The following is a 21,657-nucleotide window of genomic DNA, read 5'->3' on the forward strand; positions in this document are numbered from 1 at the left end:
TGCACTAATGTGTGTCCTAAGCCAAGAAGAGCTCGCCCTATAAAAGCCTCTAGGTGCTCGCTGTCTCCTTGCTGGCCTTTAGCAGGGGGAGCACAATGCAAATGTATGGGTACGCTCCTAAACTATCTACCACCATTATGCAGACCAGGGGCCCCAGGTGTCACACCAGTCACCCTTGCACATTAAAAATAAACTCTCAGTCATCATATTCCACTATTGCCCAAGACTTAGAAAAGCAGAACTGACTCCAAAAAGCTTAACTTCTGCATTGGCTACATTTACAGTCTAGCAGAAACTTTGATCTTCATTTTCTGTGTCTCAGTAGGTCAGAGAGATGACAAACTGAAGTTTAAAAACAAAGAAAAACCCACCATACCCAGCTTCCCCTTATTAATCTCACTTTCCCCCTTATTCTGTCCTTCCCCTTCCTGCAGGTTGGGTTTAGGGTTTTCTTGGGGTTTGGGGTTGTTTTTTTTTCTTCAATAAAATAAACTTTCAGAGTCCATCAGTCCCTACAGTATTAATCTCCAGTGCTACCCTCCCCAAAAAACACACCAAAATCCATATTACTTTTGGCAGCAGCTTGCTTCAGGAATTCCAACCAGTCAGCAAGGCATGACCTCTCATTCCTGGAACCATACAGCCTATCTTTGATCAAGTTGTGTGTTCTCACTTGTCCCACATTTGATCCGTTTAAAATACTTCCTAGGTGTCTCGTCCTTCCTCCCACCCAACACACCCTAAGCCTAGAACAATCTCACATGCCTAAAAAAAAAAAAAAAAACAAAAACAAAACACCCCCCTCATCCCCCAAGACCCACACACACTAATTTCAAGGAGATTTCCTCTTAAAAAAAAAAAAAGCTTGATGAAACCAGGAATGAACCTTCAAAGGCAATTTCACACTGTGATTTAAAAAAAGGCAGGGGGTCTTCTCAAACTGAGAAGAGGGATATTGCCACATTTAAGCTAGACACACCATAGGTTATGGATCATGAATTAAAAAACAAGCTATCCCATAAACCTGGCAGCATCCAGCTCTGCATACAATGATAAAGTTATATTTAAAGTCTTCTAAGCAGCTTTGGAAAACAAACATGTAATCAGGTAACACCACACCCTTTTCTGCAGCATCTTGTTCAGAACACAAAACTGTGAGTGAAAAAAACACAGTGCAACGTGGTTCCTGCCTCCATGTAGCTGGGCAAGGCTTTTTGTTTCCAAATAAAGCTAGAAAGTAAAGTCATTTGGAATACTGCACAACCTAAACCCCCTCTTTTTTGATATGTGTTTTATATACACCATTTATGTCTCTCCCTTCCCCCCCCATCTTCATTGCTGGAAGGGCAGTTAAAATCCTCCTCCTATCTCTTCTGCCTCATTGATTCACCATTTCTTTTCAAATCTCACTGAAAACAGCACTTTCCAGGCTAGTTTCTATGACTCCTAATTTCCTGCTCTCTCATCTATTACAGCCAGCTGGAAACAACTAGAAATCTAAGGGTCCCAAGTCACTCGGGAAGAGAAATCTCACTGAAGAATTTCAGGCAACCTGCCTCCATTCCTGATGGGTGCCAGCCATCACTCAGAAACAAGCTCCATTAAAGGTTTGGGACTTTTTTCCTCCTCCTTACAGTAATCAGTTGCTATTTACCTTTGTGAAATCCTGCATTTTGAAGACTGCTAGACTATAAGCTGCATTTGTACATTCAATTACCATTATTCAGCAGAGTCCATTTTTATACAAAAAGGGTTGACATCCTCCAGGGAGTCAGAATGTTCTGCCTGGTACAAACTGGTCAAGTTCTTGATATACTTTCCATCAGTGTTGTATATGACAGTTCTTTAGTATTTACACTGGTTTGGCAGTTAGGATAAATTTAAATAAGCCATTTAAAATACTGGAAAAAAAACCTCAGATATGATCCTCTCTATATTGTGATCGTAAAGCATCAAGAGCCTGTTGTCAATGACTTAAAGTCAGCCTGTGTTGCGGGTACTTACAGGAAAGCGCTTGTCAGAGCGGGATCGCATTGCTGAAACGCAGCTCGACAAGCAGCCAGCAGAAGGCTGAGGTCAGGCTAGTTACCAGATCCCTCAGGGAAGAACGTGTACAGCTTATTAAAGACCCAACTGGGCATAAAAGCCAACTGCAGTTCTTCTAGGAGCCAAGCGTCATCTCACCCACTACAAAGATTCATTCACACCCCAATGCAGTACAGTCAATTCTTTACACACACCCTGGTTAAATCAGACTGGTATTAATCCCACACCAAGACAATATGAACTTTCATATTTTCTCCTTCCCCCTTTGTTAATAAAAGAAAGGCAGAGCTTAGCATGTATTTAATTGTAAAATTAGCTTTGCATGAAGTAGGATTCATGCACTTCCTGCTTTAGGGATGTTCAGGAAAGCAGAAAGAAAAGGTCTAAGTTTGTTCTGTCCTCCCAGTAACAGCTTTCCAGGTGTTCGCTATTACCGTCTTCCTCCAGCTACTGCTAATTCACCACCTGCTTCCACTGCAGTGTGTACCTGTATCCCAATAAGAGTATTTGCCAGGGAAAGTAAAAGTAACTGGAAGTCATCTTTGGCAATAAAAATAAAATTACACCTTCTCTTAGCCCTACCACCTGGTATGCTTTAATAGTGTGAAATTTCCCCAAACCAGCCAAGTCTGGTGTTTGCAAGCAATGGACCAAGGCTGTGGCCTTACTCCCTGCTCTGGCTGCAGATGGCTGGCTGAAAATTACTTCCTCCAGTTCTCTCCACACTCTTTCTGGAGGCTATAACCCCTCCAGCCACACATGCACAGTCCTGCAAGATACTCTCAAAGGCAACCCACCTAGAAGGCAGATCAGTAGCAGGGCCACAGCGCAGCAAGTCACAATGGATGCAAGCACACAGGCCAGTATCCCTCCCTTCCAGCATCACATCACACAACTGGAGGATGTTACTTTTCCCAGGGCTTCAGGGTGGGGACACGGGAAAAATTCCAAGTCTTTTCTAAAACCCAGGACAAAATATTTATTCAAAAAGTCTCTGGGACATGGAGATGGGAACCATATTCCAAGACTGTTTTAGTCAATCCAGGAGACTGTCACCTTAACACTGTCACTTCCTGACCATGTTCTACAAGAAAAAGTCCATACACACACATCTGAGTAACAATGCCTCCAGTAAGTTGTCTTCTCTGCAAAGCCAACTGAGGTGATCAGTCAGGAAGCTGATCATCTGACAGAACAGGGCTGTTTTATTAAAAAAACACAAAACAAAAAACCCCAGAAACCCCAAAATTATAAATTTAGACAATATTCCAAAACCTGCCTTCTGTTAGCCTCTCCCTGCTCTCACAGAAGCCCATGGTGAACAACTAACTCTCGATTTTGGACTGTCACAGGCACATTCACACTGTTAAAGTTTAATAGTGTGAAGGAAACCTGGAGAAGTGTTTACAGTTTCTCAGCCATGAATATTCTTCCGCCAGCAGAGGATCTGCCCTCCAGTCTGGTCTCGCAATCAAGAGTGACAGTTTACATTGCATGTCAGATGCAGCCAATGGACTTACTCAGAAAACTAGATCCTATGTGCACTAATATTAATTAATATTGCTAATTTCTTATGGTGGTTTGCTGAGAGAAAGACTACATTTGAACAGACTATTAACACATTATTTGGGCAGTTGAGTATTAAGGTACAAACCGCACATTAAAACCTAAGGCAAAAATGCTGATTGCCTTGGAATCCAACCTAAACCTGTCCCAAAGGGCTTTCAGTGAGTAGAAAGATGGTTTAATGGGAACATGACTCACTCCACATTTATGAATAGGCAATGAACTTGTGAATACCACATGGTATCACTTAGCAGAACACAAACACAACTGCAGTGAGTTACAGCACCACTCTCCATTTTAGGAAAGAATTAGGTGCTCCTAAGACATCCTCCAAAAGCCCAGAGTACTTTGAAATTCAGTAACGGACACTTAGGAAAGCAGGAATCTGCTTCTCAGGAAACAATTCAAACAGATTCCTCTCGGAAGAGGCCTTAAGAAGAATATAATTTCTGAAGCAGGTGGAACACAACCTGAATAAGACTCTCTGGGGAAACACTAAGCAGCTCTGTTTAGGAAGCAACACATAAAGCTGAAGAGCTTTGGCTCTTTGGAGTATGCTACCACTGGAATGACTATTTCTGAAGGCAGTAATACTGAAGTACCAAGAAAATACTTTGCTCACTGAAAGATCACACGAGATTCTTGTTGCACATAGCATACTTCTAGATGCTGCTAAATTAAATCAACTTTGCATTAGAAATAGCAGTCTTTAATAAGAATACTACTCAAAGTATGTTTGTCCTAAATAATGCACCATCCAGCAGGTCCTTAAAAGCACCTTGTCCTTTATCGATGACAAGTTTCTATAGAAATATTTATGCTTGAGCACATAAAATAAGTCTCTACTGCTTTAGAAGCAGGTCGCTCTTAGCCTCCGCTCTTTTGCTCAGAAAGCAGCCGCTGTTCAGCACCATGCTTGTCTCTGATCAAGAGCTAAATAGAGGAATCCACAGTAAAGTGCCCGTTCTGAGAAAGTGTTCTGCGGTCTGTGGTGTTTAACTTCACCACCGTGGGGGTGTATTTGGAATTCCTATAACACACAAAGCAGAGGATCCTCCGGAAGGTGCTACGCATCTCGTTGTCCCTGTAAGAGTAGACAATAGCGTTTATCAATGAATTTATCTCTGCCAGCAAAAGGACGTATTTCTCCACCGCTAGAACATTGCAGCTCTTGCAGCCCAAGCCATCCAGGAGGAGCACAACTTGTCCTGGAGTCCAGCAGATAACAAAAGCACCTGGGGAGAAAAGAACCTCTGTTAGAGAAAAAGCAGGTTCCTGGCCCTGCCCAGTCATTCACCATAAAGATGTTCAATGGAATCACTAGTGGTTTATCTCATGAAAAAAAGTTAAATAGGGACAAAAAAAAACCCACTAGATTCACTATATTTTTGCTTTGGAGGAAGACCAAGGATTCAATCAGCAAATACTAAAAATGGATGCATTGGCTTTCCCCTCCACCTTCCCCATCCCTTTCACTCAGAACAACTCTTCCAAGTACTTTCACTTACCTCCTCTTGTCCCCATCATTACATTTACTGAGTGAAGATAAAGTCTCCACATTTCCTATTTACGTGCCACCCCCTCCAAAAAGGGAAGCAGGTCATAAAATTAGGGAAGAGCCAGGGTGATACATCTTGACCAAAATAATCTCCACTGTCCATATGGTTTATGGGGGCTTTAGTTAACAGCATGAGTTTAGAAGAGTCCTGGCCAACACCTGGGGCACTCCAATGAAGTCTCTCTCACACAGCTATACGCTGAGCAGAAAATAGCCAAGCAATGGGCTGGCCAACACCAGGACTGAGCTGGACAAACTCCACCACTGATTCAGTCGGGCTGATACTATGTTCTTGCCACCACCTGCAAAGCTCTTTGGCAAAAGGGTAATTGCTGTTTTGCATGACGGAGTGGGAGGTGCCTGCAGCTCCTAAAGCCCTTTTTGCGGTCATGATTTTAAGGCTGACGTAAATGGAGCACTCGCCCATCAGTGCTCCTGGAAGTCATACATAAGGTTGTATCTTAAAGCACAGGAACTGCACCCTGCTGTGCCTTCTGGGAAAGGGTGGAAAAGAACAAGACTTTCTGGGAACTTTGCAACTACACCCTTTACTGAAAAACATCTGTCAGGAAAGAACAACAGCCAGAGGAGCTGCACCAAAACCAAAAGCCTGAATTTAAAGCTGTTATTGAGTGAAATGCTGCACTGGTGAAAAGTCCAAGGAACATTTGGGAGGGATCTCCAGGGTTTTTGGGAGCCTTTCCAGCCAATTTCAGGCCACTGCATCAGGTAACCCTTTTTATTTAAGCAAATCATGCTCCCAGAAGGTCAGCACAGCAGCCACACATCTGGGCCAGGCAGCTTTCCCCACACTTGCAGACATGACATTACCCCCTTTAAATTTAGCAAATATACAAAATAGATTCCTGGTTGTCATGAAGGAATGTCCCATACTTCTATCTTGAGTGAGCCTGCAGGAACAGGACCTCCTTGTTTAGTGATGTAACTTTTTTTTAGCCAGGTTTTCATCATCCACAAGGCAAGCCAGATTCTCTAAATAGTGGCTCCCAGCAGCACTAAGTAAAGCCAGAGGAAGAGTAAAGATGAGAGGGGAAAAACAAAAAGAGGTACCTAAAAATTCTGGGGCCTTCGCCTGCAAATCCAGCTGATTTCCTTGCTCCCTAATGGAAGCTAAAGTATTCAGAAGGAAGCCTGAATGCCTAATAATCTAACACAGCATGGTCACTAACAACTCTGCCCTGTGGTTTGGTCATCATCACATCCTGAGTCACTCAACTGGTCTGTGGGAAAATTTGCTCCTAGTTCCCAGATGTACCTTGGACTTATTACTGGTTTCCAGGTCAGCTCCTAGACCTGTTCTTAATGCCCAGGACCTGCAGGATTATCAACCACTGCTACCTTGCCTTGCAATGAAGTGGCACACATAGACAGCTCCTACCGCACCCTTGACTTCCTCACATGCTCACCAACAGCTACACCCTCTGATGCATAAGGCGCAAAGTATTCCTCTGTGCAGAGTCCAAGTTTGCAGAAGGCTGGGGAATGAGAGGGTGGAGAAAGAATTACACCAGGGCTTTCACAGGGAGGGGAAAAAACCCTCTGCAGTCTCAACTTTCTGTATGCTGAATGCAAACAGAAAGGTATTTTCCCCAGAGTTGAGCAATTCTCTCCCTTGTTCCCTCCTGTGCAAGGAACCTGTACAGAACCAACTGCTGCTTCTGTCCGACGCTGCTCTGCAGAGGAAGGGAAAAACCCTTTGGTTACAAGAGTCCCAAAGGCCTGATGTACTCCTGAGTCTCCCTCAACTTTCCACATTAGGTTTCCTCCCCACTCTGTCCATCCTCAGACACCAGTCCCAACTCCCTGTTGGGAGCTCTTCTGAGACACCTCTGGCCCAAGCTTTTTCCTCACTCAAGCCAGAAGGGGGGGAACATCAAGAGGAAAGGGATCTCCCAAAACAAGGTGATGCACCAAGGGCAAACTGCTTGTTCCTTCCTGGCTGGCATCTCCATCCAGCCAACCCTCTTCCAGTTGATACTGTGAAGCCCCGTAAAATTAAGCAGTCCTGCTGACACCACAGGGTGACCCTCTGATACTGTTTGGGAAGGAAGGGGGAACAAAACAACTCCCCACTGTGGACTGTGTAAAATATATGAAGTGAATCATTCTGACCCTCTGTGCAGCATCTGATCAGCTCCAAGGCAGTAATGAACTCCCAGCTGCATGCAAGAGATGGAGAGATTGCAAGGCAGGGAAGACATCACAGGAAAGGCAGGAACAGGCAGAAAACTCCAGTTTCGATGCTCACAAGTTGCAACAGGACCCGGCAAGCCCGCATGCCCCCAAGCAGGGACACACCAAGCAGCCCGACAGCCCCCCCACACTGCTCCCACCCTGCTCCCCTCCCCTGCTGAGCCCTGCTTTGCCAGCGGGAGTTCACAAGGGAGTAGTCTTTGTTTGCAGCTACAAGGTTTTCCTGACAGAGCAAATTCTGCGCTTATCAGGGAAGATTTGCAAGCAAGGGGTTGTGACCGTAGGCCCAGAGTCGAGCTGGGTTGCGGAAGATCTGAGCGCATTGATTTATTTCACTTTAAAGAAAGGTTGTTAGACCATTAAAACACAAGGCAAAAAACAGATTAAAGAAATCATGGAGTCATAAGCTGTTGAAAGCACAAGACAGGCACCAGCCTCCGCTGTTAGATGCGCAGCACTGGGCAGAACAGCACATATCCAAAGAAAGTTAAATATCCTGCAGAGGCAGAGCCTGAGCACCAACCACTTCCAGTCACTGATCTGCTCTTATTTGCACTACAGACTGCAGATGCAGACAGACTGACAGGCAGTTAGCACTCTGCTGGAGATCCCAAGCTCACGAGAGCAGCTCAAACTGAGTTGAGAGTTCCCAGGGATGTATTTACCCAAGCAGATTGAGACCTTGTACTGAGCCGCTCCACAAAAAAAATGTGAACAGAGTTCAGTGCTTTGTTCCAGTAAACAGTAAGGAATTTGGATGTAACTCCCTCATTCTCGTTTCCCATCACCTTGGAATATCTGCCCCAAGCCTCTCTCCATCTAATAAAGGATGAACTAAGTGCTGTTTCTTGATCAAGGCATGATTATAGCTCCCAATTCCATTCTACCCTTCTATGGGGGAAGCATACTAGGTGTTGAACACACAGAAGAGCTACTTCTGTGCCCAAAGCACCTGCACTTAGTGCAGACAGATATTACCAAATTCCTCTTGTCTCTGCTAACCAGAGGAGCAGCCATGTCAGAGGGCAAGAGATTCAGGAGCTTGCCCTCCCCTCTGTCTGCCAGGTTGCTCCCATTACAGCTCACACACAATTCATGCAGAGTCCTGACACCGTCGAGTTCCTCAGCAGCCAAACCAAACCATCACCCCAGCAGCTTCAGAGACCAGGGAAGCAGAATGTCACTTCCCAATCTTCCATGTTGTCCCGAGCACATTCACCTCACCAACCCCACGCAACCCAGGATGGAGGATCAAAGTGTCATGTAGATTGACTACAGCAAGTGGACTTACTTAGGATAATAGTGACCGTCTTGACAAGGCTGATCATGGTCTCCTTGTAGCGGGGGTGGAAGCTAGTGTGCTTGGACATCCGTGTCATCTTCCTTTTGACATAGATGAAGATGTGTGTGTACACAACCACCATGATCAGGAAGATGACCAGGTTGGAGATGGCCCAGAAGGTCAGGTAGCTCCTGCTGTAGAGCGGTGCCATGCTGGAGCACTTCTCCAGGGCACAGAGACAGTGCCAGCCATAGGAAGGGATGAGCCCCAGGAGCAGAGCCGTGACCCAGATACAGAAGATGAGGATCATCACACGCTGGTTGGACATTTTGCTGTGTAACTGCATAGTAAAAACAGTCTGGTGCCTTTCTACAGCGATCGCCAGCAAGTTCACCACAGAGGCTGTTAAGCTGGTGTCCAGCAGGCTCTGACGGATGAACCAGGTCTTCAGGGAGAGCTCTGCTGTCCTAGGTCCCGTGTGGAACATGAGAAACATGTATGCGATGCCAGCAAAGAGGTCAGCAGCTGCCAAGTTCCCCAGCAGGTAGTAGATGGGGTAGTGGAAACGCCGGTTGATGATGATAGCAGTGATGACCAGCAGGTTGGTCAGGAGCACAATGACACTCACTGTCAGGCCCAGGGCAACTACCAGGACATCCTTCGTCCTCCAGTATGTAGTCAGCTCTTTGCGGCTGTTGTTGTAGAAGAACCCCACAGTCTCATTGTAAAAACAGTGCTTCATTGCTGCTGTCCTAAAGAGGGACGAAAGTATCGTTAGCTCGTTGTGCCTGCAGACACACATACAACTATTACAAGCCAGGGAGATGCTGAGCATTACGATAATGCCTTTGACACAGATGGAGGCAGGGAGGAGCTTGAAACACAGGAACAACCACATGAGCAACAGAAAACCACTTCTGTATTCGAGACAGAGCTACACATCTCACAGGCCAAGTCCTCATCTGTCCTCAAAGCCATACTGAGGATGCAGCAAAACCTTGAACATTCATGGGAGGAGATAAGGTTTGCCAGATCTGATAAGAGATTCTCCCTGTCCCGCCCACGCAGCTTCATGGGGATGACAGACAAAACTATTTCTGTTGTCCCAGATGTCCTACTTCAAAAATGTAAAAACAAAGCAGCAGCAAAGAAGGTTTATCAGTCAATCACTAAACAACACTCTGATGAAGACTCTGAGCCTCTGCAGCTGTTGCAGTCCCCAGGACTCCTGCTTCTGGTTCAGTGAGCACACATATCTCATCTTTCCTGGGTAGTTTTATTGCTTAAAGGCTAATGTAATGCACAGCTGCTTCCGAACACTGCTCTATGCGCAGCGCTTGCCGATCCTTCCAAAACAGGTGAGTACTTCCCAAACTTTGCCGAGAGGCAAAGAGCTGGGCAGAAACAAGCTCCTTGGCCCTGAAAAGTAAACAGTAGCAAAAAGTCAGCACATACAACTGTGAGGCTGGATCTCTGGAAGAGCCGGATCATCTGGAACCCCTGCAGCACTTCCAGACTACACAACAGTGTGTGGGGTCAGCACCCACAGTATCAACTTCAGAGTATCACCCAGTAAGTCACCTGTGCAACAAGGGAGGCAACTCCCTTCTTCCCTTCCAGATCTGGAACAAGGCTACAATTCAAAACTCATTGAAGTCAGTGGAAAAACTTGATAGGAAAAGATGTTTAAGTCTCAAGAAGGACTTTTCACATTTCTTTGACACACTCAGCATTTCTGGGAGCAAGACCAGACAAGCCATTCATCTGGATCATAACGTTAAGCATTAATTTTCAAAGCCCATATACCTCTGGTAATCTAACATCCTGTCCTGTGGACAGCCAAACATGAAGGAGCAGGTTAAGTTAAAGGATGTTTTACCTTACAGAGTCAAAATTTAAACCCAGTAATTGAGCAGGTGTTAACTGTGCTACTTGTCCATAAAAACAATGAAAACACGAAAAGATACAGCACCATGAACAAACCCAAGGAATGAGCAGAAGCCCAGTCATCACACCCCACAGCAGATGTTCATGTTCCTTTCCTAACCAAGTGCTTGGAAATCTCAAGTCAGGGCTGGCTGCGGTTCCTGCTGGGATGGGCAAACCCAGTTTGGAGCCTCCTTCCTTGTGGCATTGAGGTGCTGAAAAATGACACAGTTTTTCCTTACCCTGGTGCGTTCCGCACATGAAGTCACTGGTTCTCCCTGTCCTCTCATGAGCTCAACTATCACCCTCATTTTAGAGAAAGCTTAACACAGACCACACAGCAAGAGTACCATCCTCTTCAGACAGGGAGAAAACCCAAAGTGCCCAACTCACAATTCACTTTAATCACCCCCGAAACTAAAACACAGCTCAGGGGCTCTAATTAGTTGCATGTTCCTCCACTCTCTAGGCAGCAGAGTTTTCTGGGACACTTCAGCAGGAGCTCTCGGCATAGCAGCAAGGTTGCTGTTAGTAACAGTGAGGAGAGATCTTTGCAGGCAGGCCAGTTTGTTATCACCTGCACCGCACCTACCTCTGCCTGCACACATGCCAAGTTGTGCAAACAAGATGGCTGAGCCAGGAAAACCCTATCATACCTGCAGCTGAACTTTTGATCTCCACTGCCATAATGGGCTCTGTATCAGCCTGCTTCAGCATAGGCTGTCTTTACCATAAGGCGAGAAAGCTACACAACTGAACTAATTCACTTTAAAGTCTGCTGAATAGGGAAATACTATTTTTTACAAATATTGGTGAGGAAGAAAGGACAAGGAGGCAGAAGAGGAATCAACTTTCCCCAGGGGATGGAGTCATGGGCTAGTACTACATTAACAAGTCCATCTTTCCTTTCAGGTCATGGGATGTTTGTAGATCTCAAGCTGTAGAGCTGTTCAGGAGTCATGCAGTCCAAACGCAGCACACAAGATGAAGGCAACCAAGTGGGATCTGCAGAGATACCATGTGGTGACTTGGCAGGTAACTTGAGAGTATTTTGGCTCAGAGGAAAGCAACCGAAGAACAAGGGAGGAAAGCCTAGGAACAGGACAAATGTGACTGCTGTGAATCACAGGCAGATGGGTGACCACCTTCATTAGGTGTATCTGGGGAGGCACCAAATCAAAGGCTAGGCCATTCTTAAGCAAAAGAGTTTCCTCTAAACATTTCTGAAAGCTTTAATCCCAAATAAAAAAGGAAATTACTGCTGAAGTTAGGTAAGTCACTTCACCTTTTTAAGACTACACATGTGGATGCTCAGGAAAGAAAGGGGGAAAGAAATGAAAGCAGTATCCAGCCACATGAACAAGCAGGTTTCAAATGCCATTTAATCCCATTCACATTTTTGCTGTGGAGTAGCATAAGTGTTCCCCCCCAGTTATAAAAGTTTAACTGATACAATGAGGATCATAACAGGCACTTCCCTGTGCACAGTGTAGCACAAAGACAGCTCACACTACAGTTCAATTTTTCAGGAACATTAAAATACCACAGTGAAATAACATGCTGATGGATCTAGGTCTTAATCTCAGTAATTTTTGAGCTGATACCAAGACAAATTTAATCCAGATAAGACTAGCTTTAAAATTGCCACTAAGTTATGGAGACCAATCTTATTTTGTTGCAAATTTTAAAGATCCCACAGCTATGACAGGCCCCATAAACTTCCTCCTGGCAAATTAGGAACTTTTTTCAAAGCATTATACAAGTGCTGGTTCAATGGTATGTTTACTGGGGGAGGGGATTAGAGCTGTGCAAACCCACAAAGGAGCTGTGTTCTGCATGTGTAATACTCAAATCTAGAGAAACAGCCCCTCAGCATTAATCCTAATGACAATGCCCGAAATGCTTCTTTAAGCAAGACCCAGTTAGAGCGCAAGGAGAAGCTTGAGAGTTGCAAATCCTTCTGCAATGTGCGTAGGTTACAAACTAAATCTGTGCAATACTGTGAGCTGGGTGGGGTCCAGGAGGCACTGACAGGTTAATGCTTGTGACTGGTTCTGGGAGCTTGTGTGCCATTTCACCACTACCCTGCAATTAGAAAACTGACCTTGGAGCTTGGCATCAAGGGCAGACAATGCCACAAATCAAAATTTAACAGGCAGTGCTGGGGGAAGAGGAACACCCTGCCCATAGCAGCAAGCAGATAGAAAGTCAGGCTGGTGCCATGATGCACAAAGGAGCTGGATGAGTCTATTGTTCAGTGTCCGAGCAACCCCCTTCCATGGCCTTACACTCCTCAGCAGGATCTTACAAGATTTTTCCTTACTAGCATTGTTTACTCGGTAAAACAAGACTCTAGTTACGTGCTGCAACAATTCAGCAGCCCCTTTCCTTGAGCAATACGCAAACACAGCCTCTTCTCTAATCACACTACCTCAAACTCTGCTCAAGTCTCCCCCCTTAAAATCGAGTACAGCTTTTGCAGTTTGGTAGGAAGCAACCACCACACAAAATGAGCGCAGAACGCATCTTTTCTCCTTGCCAGCGTTATCCACGCGCATACACCGGCTCCCTTCTTACTCAGTTAATTACCACCCCAGGTTCACGGTAAGTTCAGAGTCCTTTTACACAGAAAGTAAAGGTGTAAGTGTCCTCCCTTCTCCATTTCCTCTTGCTTGCAAAAGTGGAAAATGCTAGTCAGCTCCTTGAGATCTGGGAAGACATTCAACACTTGTTAACAAACCGACAGCCAGCCTAGTGTGGAAGTGAACAGAGATGAATGGCTGAATTTATGCTCCCACTAATAACCACAATCAGCATTGATGAAGACAGAACAATGGATCTATGAAGGCTCACGGGGACTCAAATCCAACCTGTTTTGCCCATGTCCACTGCACACGGATTTACATGGCCAAACATTAAAGCCACTGCTATATTTTTAAGCCATAAACAGTACAAGCTTTTACTCCAAAGAACAGCGTTCTTACCTGAAAGCACAACCACCGCATCCAAACTTGACATTTAGCATTGGTCTCCCCACCACAGGAAACCACAGCAGCTATCCAGCAAGGAGATCCCCATCTCTGGAGGGCAGAGGTGCTTTCCAAGCAAGGGAAAAAAAAGGCAAAGTGCCTTACAGGAAAGTTTCAGACAAGCGTTACAGCCTCAGAGTCCATCACGGACCGCTCCGAAACACAGGCTCCTGGGAGGCAAGTTTGCAAGAGCTCCGATGAGCCCGTCCCTCCTTGGGTCCTCCCCTAGGCGGGTCCTACCAGGAGACCCAGGAGCTGTAACCCGAATCCTCGCCGCCTTCATGGAGGCCAAAGCCACTTTCCAAGCACCTCCGGTTCTGGCTGGAACGAGTTAGCTCCGATCCGCCAGCATCACCCTCGTGGACCGTTCCTGCCAGCAAGGTGCTGCTCTGTGGGAACTGGTACCCTCTGGTCCCAACGCTCCCACCGCACCGGTTTGCCCCGTGGTGAGGGTTCGCTCGTGCTCGCCTGCTGCCCCAGAGCCTTTGCCGCACCACAGGAGGGGAGCAGATCTTCCAAATGACCAGGTGCCATCCCATGGTGGAGGAACCATCTTCCCTTGGCACCAGCAGGCTGTTTTCCTAGCCTACAACTACAGCACCCACATCTCAAGTGGACTGTCAGCTCAGGATCCAGCCCCCCACATCCCGTACAGCAGCCACACTTGCCCAGTGCAGTGCAAGAAAGCTTGAAACAGGGAAGAAGCAGGGAGAAGGAGATGTCGTGAGACACGAGGGAAACTGAGGCACAGACTGGAAAGGACTTTCCTGCTATAACTTGGTAAAAGTGTGTGTCACTGCTAGAAAGAGAGCTCACATTTCTGATAAGTCAGTCTAGCTAGTCCTTGACACATCTGAGATTATCTTACCTGCTAAGTACTATACAAATACCAACAGCACACTTAGTGCTAACAAGCCATAGCTGTATAAATTATGAAGGAAAAAAAAACTAGTTTGCAACATCCATTCATTTTGATTTATGCCTGCTGCTCTTGCAAAGGCCCCAGCAATTTCCATTCGGCTCCAATTTCCTACTCTCCCACTCTCCTCCTACCATCATCTGTTCCCCAAGGAACAATGTTATCACCAAGCACAACCCTAATCTGCTGCCAGTCAGATACACCGTAGAGCTTGGCAGAGCCAAGTAATGTTATGTAAAAGAGGCAGAAGATTTACAAAGAGAACCCAGCACAAAGGGGAAAGAGATAGGGCCAAAGATCCAAGGACACATTAACAGAACAGGGCAGCCAATAAATGGAAACAGAGCAGTAGTGACACTGGCAGAAGAAAAGATGGATGAATAGGACAGGCTGAGAGAGATAGCAGAGGGGTTACTACTGAGTCCTGCAAAAATTGCACCAGGCCTCCTAAATTCTACCCCTACGTCCTGCAGCCTCCCAAGGCCAAAATCATGCTGGAAAGCTCATGACAGCAACAGAAACTCAGAAAGAACTGATCATTGCCACCGGCTTACAAATTCTGCACTTTCAGGCCAGTAATGCCACCGACAAGACATTACCAGGCACAGGCGCCTTTCACAAGATTTCCGTACGCATTTGCAGAAGAAGAAAAAAGTTGCACTAACGGGTATCCCAGAGTCCTTTCTTGGGGGGGGGGGGGGGGGCGGGGACAAAAAAAACCCCCAGCTATAGTTTAACAAGCTTGCTTTCTCATAGCAGAGAACAACCAACTTACCAAGAAAGCCAGTCCTAACACAGAGAGCCAGAAGTCCTTACTGCAGCTAGACAGAGTTATAACAATATTGTAGTTACAAGAAGTCATTTCAAATTTGAAGCATCTTACTCAAGTGACACAGAGCAGATCCTTCACCTTCCCATGAGGCATTTATTATCCTTTTGGTTACATTAATAGTTTAAGACCAAAGAGACCCAAGTCCAAGCTGCAATAAAACAGCCCCCCAATTTCCCCACTCCACCCTTTGGTCTGCTCCAGCACTTGTGCTGCCAGCAACGGGTTTAAGTCACTGATCCAGCTCTCCATGCTGGTGCACAAGAAGCAGAACCCAGGTCAGAGCAACTGTTTGGCAGCAGCACAGGCTTCGATAGGCTTCAGACACTTACGAAGTTACACGTGCTCTGCAGCTGTGCAGTTTGGGATGGCAGCAGTCTAAAAATACTTTTGATTTACTCGTTCCTTTAAGGTTTCAAAGTGGCACTCAGCAAGTGCTTTAGAGGCAACGTTTTCATAAAGGAACACCCAGAGCAATCAGGAAAACAGCCCAGCATAACTGGTTTCAACTGAAGTGTCAACAGTCCATCACAATAGCTCAGCCGCGTCAGACAGACCCAGCAAGTTCAGAGCACCCAGTGCTGACAAAGGGTCAGAAGCGCTTTTGCAACTCAGTCCCCACACACCAGTATCAGGACAAAGGGGGATACAAGAAATCTCAGACTGGATCAGGCCAGGGCTCACGTAAGCCTGTCACAGACTTTACCTGCATGCATATGGAGGCAAGAGAATATTTCAGGTTTCAAAGACCTGACCTTAATAACGGCAATTTTTCTAGTCCCTTTGTCTGGGAAAAAAACTAACTTTGCTTCTCTGCATAACAGAAATTTGGGAGTCTCTTTATTTTCAGGTTTGGGGGATATTAGAAGGAACCAAGACCCATTTAGTTTGTGTCTCTAACCACGTTACATGAGTTTGGGCCCTGCACAGCCTCACCCTTTCAGGGTGCTACCTGCAAACCCAAAACTTAGCACACCTGAAAACCTCACATCAGCTTTTGCAGCCAGTGTAATGATTTCTTAAAGACTGAGCTCAGATACCTTCCAACAATACTTCTGGGATTGAGTACCAGATGCTGAACACAGGCAAGACCAAGGAGACCAGATACCCATCCTGTCCAGCCCCTCTGTCTCCCCCCTTCCCCTCCAATCACTTCATGAGTTTTCCTGTTTCCACCAGTTCAGAAGGGGCTCATAGGGTGTTGTGCAGCATTTTTCCCCCCCAAGCAGAAAGGCTGCTCAAGCAGAGTCACCAAGTAACCTGATCTTGATGCAGCCAGCAGATCTGATCACATTCTGGTGCCCAGCAGAGAATTGGTAGAGAAACATTTCCAAAGACAACAGATGTTTGCCTCCCCTTTATTACACTTCTGTTTTTCAAAGTGAAATTAATTGTTTTAGTAGATTCTGCATTTTCAAACAAGCCTAAAGCCAATATTTTTCTTTAAGCCTTATAGCTGTGACTGTTCCCATGGATGACAATCTGAAGGGTTGGTTTTGGGTTTTTTTTGGTGGTTTTTTTTTTTTTTTGCTGAGACCCCTCTCCTGGAATCCAAAGAATGTTAAAAACCTTCTGGAAGGAGTTCTGTCATCATCTCTCCCCCAGCAGATCTCTGCAGAGAACCAGTTGTTCAAATTAATACTTCCCAAGTCCCAACTGGCCCAGAGATTCCCAAACCCTCAGGGAGGAGCACTCCCTCGAGTACAACGAAACGACAACACGGTTCTTACAACTTCAGCTAACAGCCAAATCTTTCGATGGAAAGCAGCATATACATCAGTGTTAAAAATGCAGGAATTTCATAACACCCACTGCTGCTGAAAAGCAGCCAACTCTGAGGCGGAGCAGAGCTGTTGTTTGCAAGCCTACAGCATCAAAGAGTACTTTTCAACAAAGAGGTAGGGAAGAAATCCATGCCCACTGCAGCCTTGCCTACAACAGGAATTTGCCTTGCCTCCAACAAGTTAGCAACCATTTACAATCAATTGCCCCAGAACAAATCCCAAAGAACCTGGAAAACTCCTCTCCCCCTTTCACCTTCCCAAGGTTTGCTCTGGCTGCGTTTTGACACTTAGAATTAAAGCATCTTCCATATTGTAGACAACACCTTAAATTGAAGCAGGAAGACCACTGCAGCAAAACGTAACATTGGATCTCATCACCTTTGCCTTGTTAGACAAGATGGAAAAACAACCAAGAACAAACAGCTGGGATATTCCCTCAAACACATCCATGTCCTGGCAAATGACCACTCTTACCTGCCCCAGGTAACTATCCTGGAAATGGATTTTGGCGGGCTAACTTCCTTCTGCCCAGTTACTGGCTATCCCAGCACTCTCCCAAGATGAAAACATTTGTTCTGCAGCAGTGGAGAGAAAACAGGGTAGGGGAGGGAAGAGAGGGTTATTTGCAGCGGTGTTTTGTTTGGAGTCGGGATGGTCTAGGGGCCCCTCTGCTGCTGCTCCTCCTAATTCACACAGGAAGAAGGAGATTATCCTACACAGAGACAAGCAATACCGAAGGCAGAAACAGCAGTTCAGAGAAAGAATAGCTTGGCCCCTGAATGATGTCACATTATTAGAAGCCACAGCGAGGTTAAAATCAAGTCGGGATGCTGTGTTTATGAAGCGGGACTTGGCCTCATCTTCACCCAAAGATAATTTCATCTGGCATTTCGCACTATTGTCAATAAAAACAAAACTGGGTGGAAATTCCCTTCCTGTGAACCACATGCAGGCAGCCCTCAGCTCAGTCTCCATTTGCAAGAAGGCTGCACGCTGCCTTGCTCTGAACTCCTCTGATCTTGGCTGGCACCCAGCAAGATGAAGTCTCCCTGTTCAGTTGGCACTCACTGGAAAGTCAGGGAACTTTACAGGCACTCAAGCTCCACATGCCTCAGCCTTTGCTTTTATAGGGATTATTTCTGAAAACCCACTTCCCCTGTGTCTCCATTTGGTTTAATGTCAGATGCCTGCAGCTTATGGCTGGAGAGTCATAAAAAGCATTTAACATGCCTTTCTGTTTAAGTCTAGAAAGAAAAAACAAAACCAATTCAGAAAAGCCTCCAGCTACAGAATAAGCAGATGCAGCACAACTGCAGCTTTATCTTCAACAAGAGCATCAGGGACTGACACACAGCTACTCTCCCTGAGCAAGAAAAGGGAATATCTGTCCCTTCGAAGAAATGCGACTTCCTCCAGAGAGTTAGCCTTTGGGGCAGTCTTGGTCAAGCAAAATTTGCAGCAACACGGCTTTTTCCCCAGTTAGGTGAAGATTCCAGCTCACTCAAGGGATGTTTCATTATGCCCACAACTGCTTCATCAATGGACTGAATCACATTAGCAAGTCTCACGTTTTTTCCTCAAGAATCAGCTCCCACAAGAGTGAGGTCATGGAGAAAAAATTACAACACCCCCACTTTAAACAAGCAAAAGGTATGTTCAGCACAAGCCTTCCTTTCCAAGCCTCTCCCCCACCAAACCCCTTGAACACATTCAAGCAATAGCTAGCAAACCTTTCCTGTCCTGCCTTGGTCCTGCAGTCCTGGTCTAAGCACAAGGTCTTTCCTAGGCAAACCCAGCTGCCTGGTCAGCAGCCAAAACGATTTGGTTTTCATTGCCTTCACCACCAGAGCCCACATTCTGTTTGCCCTTTGCATATCAATAAGCATGGGGTAACTAAAATGATTTCAGTAGATTCAGGCCACAGTCTGGCCCATAACATTCAAGGTTTCCATTACAAATGAAACAGTCTTTTCTGCTTTTGTTCACTTAATCCTGAACTTCTGATCATTTTTGGTGATATTTTACTAACTTCCTAAAGCCTTGAGCTTTTAGGCATGTTTCTAGTGGAAAAATACTTCAGTCACTTGCTTCCATGCCTTCTTCTGTTGCAAAGGTATTAAAAGCAACAAGAAAGCTCTTGCTCCTTCTAAGAAAAATATTCCCTTAACCAAGTCATTCCTGTAAAGGGCATAGGAAGTCTACATGTTCATTTATTAAACAGATTTATACTGAAAAATACAACTGGCTTGAAACCCGCTTATAAGATACTTACAAAACTGACCATCTCCACAGCTCTGGATGCCAAGTTTCTGAAACTCGCTGTCTAAGCAAAGCTTGAATTACAGCTCTACACATCTTTTTTTAAAATAAATGATAGAGGAGAGCAGCCAGTGCCCTGAAAGGATTCCAGCCACAAGCTGTGGGCCTGGATGGGTAGACATGCATATTTGATTTAGTTCATTCCAGACTTTCCTTTGCACATGCTTTTCTTGAATGGCCTGAGGTGTATGACACCTACAGGTATGCCTGCCCTGTAATACAAAGGAAAGGATGGAAGCACATTGTAACTCGCATCTTTAGCAAAAATTCCCCAAGCAAAGTGTTTTCTGAATTTCAAATGTGGGAGTTCAGCTGATCAGAAATTCATATACCTGGTTTACTCGCTCTCCCATCTTCCATATGGGATAGGTACTGTTACTCTGTACATTTACAAAACCAATAATATTACAAAACATACTGGGGCAGGAGGGAGAGAGAAGAAGAAAACAAAAGCTGTTTGTCTGCAGCAGCATGAACTCCCAGCAAGACATGCAGAGGAGCTCACTTTTCACTACCTCATCCACCCAGCACTGTGCCTCATCTGATCTGCTAATTGACTGTTGGAAGACAGCTTTCAAAGTAAAATAAAACAAGAATGCAATAATACTGACTTATTTTATACACTGCAGTATTCCAGATGTGTTAATGTCCAAGGTATAGATAGGAGTAATTTCCTTTACCACTAAACAACATACACAGCCACTCCTGCTGCTAAGCCACCCGCTATGGTGCAAGACAACAAAACAGCTTAGAAGAAAGAATAAAAGTAAATTTAGTACCTACTGGTAACTGCTAGAATAGCAAGGCAGAACATAACAGCCTGTACTGGTCTTCAGCAATAACTGAGCACAGAAGCACCCTGCACAGGGGTAACGTTAATATTGCTCCACTTAAGGAATGAAATCTCCCACCCAAATAGAACCCTGAATTGTGCCCAAGCTAGCCTCAGGAAGACAGCAGTTGCCATTTTATAAATAGCTGCTTCTGCTGGCCCCTTCTTGACCTGGGAAAAGGCCTTTCCTACCTGCCGACATAAACATTCAGCAACAGATTCTCTCCTTGCAAACATTCACTTAACATACTCTAAGGGTGTACATGCATACACACTGCACAGAAACCACAGGGATTTAGCTTGCTGTGAGCATATCTGCCCCACTGACTCCTCTCAAAGCAAGCAGCAAGTGATCTGCAAAGGGGCCCCAATCTATAAACCACCTGCTTGTGATGATACCTAATATTTTCATTAGTTTTAACAAAGAACAGACACTTTATCACATTTGACATTTTGAGGGACACAGCCTGATAACCAAATACTTCTTACCCTTAGAGGATTGATTCTGCAAAGCATAAAAACTCCTAGAAAAAGCCTGCTCCAGAAAACCAGCAATGAATCCCACTGAACTCCCATACTTCTCCATCAAAGCCCCAGACTACAAGTAGCTCCCTCATCCCTGTCTTTATATTCTAGGGAGGCAAACGATGAAGAAGTGCTAATGGTTCAGAAGGAAACACCTGTGAATGAAACCTGTTTCCAGCTAATAAATGGCCTGAACTGTCTTTGTTTGCAAAGACTCTCCTTCTGGGGGTAATTTTAAGAAATATCTGACAGGTGTGTTTTAACCTCCATTTAGCTTCTCCAATTAGATAGCAATAAACAACAGCATGGGGCAAAAATTAAAATGGGGAGGAAAGAAAAGAAAAGGAAAAAGAGGAGGATGGGATCAAGAATTGGATCAAAGCCTCGGCCTGCTGAAAAGAAATGTAATGCCTTTTGCTTTGCTCTACCTTGCATTTTTTGAACACCGTAAAGGTAATCCCTCAGCAGTCTCTGCTGGAAAAACCTGGGAAGTTTTCCCCTTGAGACTCCTGATACCTGCAGGTCTGTTTGCTTTGATTTTTTTTTTAGAAGGATAAAGGTAAACTAAAGAGCTCCTTTTTTTGAGGCCAGGAAATCTGGGGCAGAATTTGTCACTAGCCTGACTGCAATTAAACACTTGGTGATTAGCAAATTAGAAACTCTGACTGGCTTCTCCAAGAGAAAGGAATCTCTTGGTCCCTGCCTAAAATGACCAGGTGCTTAAATTCCCCTAATTCAATTCAGAGTCTAGTGTACACAGCCCAGCTGAGATCCTCATTTGTGAGGACCTGGGGCTTTAATTTACTTAATGACATGAGGAGTGACTGA

The 21,657-nt window shown here is 45.2% G+C and overlaps 1 protein-coding gene across 1 annotated transcript; it reads right to left on the bottom strand.

Annotated features, from left to right (window-relative positions):
• Nucleotides 1-2,256: 2,256 nt before the first annotated feature.
• Nucleotides 2,257-13,814, bottom strand: LPAR2 (lysophosphatidic acid receptor 2). The gene is made up of 3 exons (XM_009915116.2): nucleotides 13,577-13,814; nucleotides 8,676-9,418; nucleotides 2,257-4,847 (listed from the first exon to the last, which is right to left on the bottom strand). Exons 1-3 carry the CDS (start codon nucleotides 13,615-13,617, stop codon nucleotides 4,546-4,548), a joined length of 1,086 nt encoding a protein of 361 aa, XP_009913418.1. The 5' UTR covers nucleotides 13,618-13,814; the 3' UTR covers nucleotides 2,257-4,545.
• Between the last annotated feature and the right edge of the window lie 7,843 nt (nucleotides 13,815-21,657).

This window comes from Haliaeetus albicilla, chromosome 11, assembly GCF_947461875.1.
Source record: "Haliaeetus albicilla chromosome 11, bHalAlb1.1, whole genome shotgun sequence".
NCBI lineage: Eukaryota > Metazoa > Chordata > Aves > Accipitriformes > Accipitridae > Haliaeetus > Haliaeetus albicilla.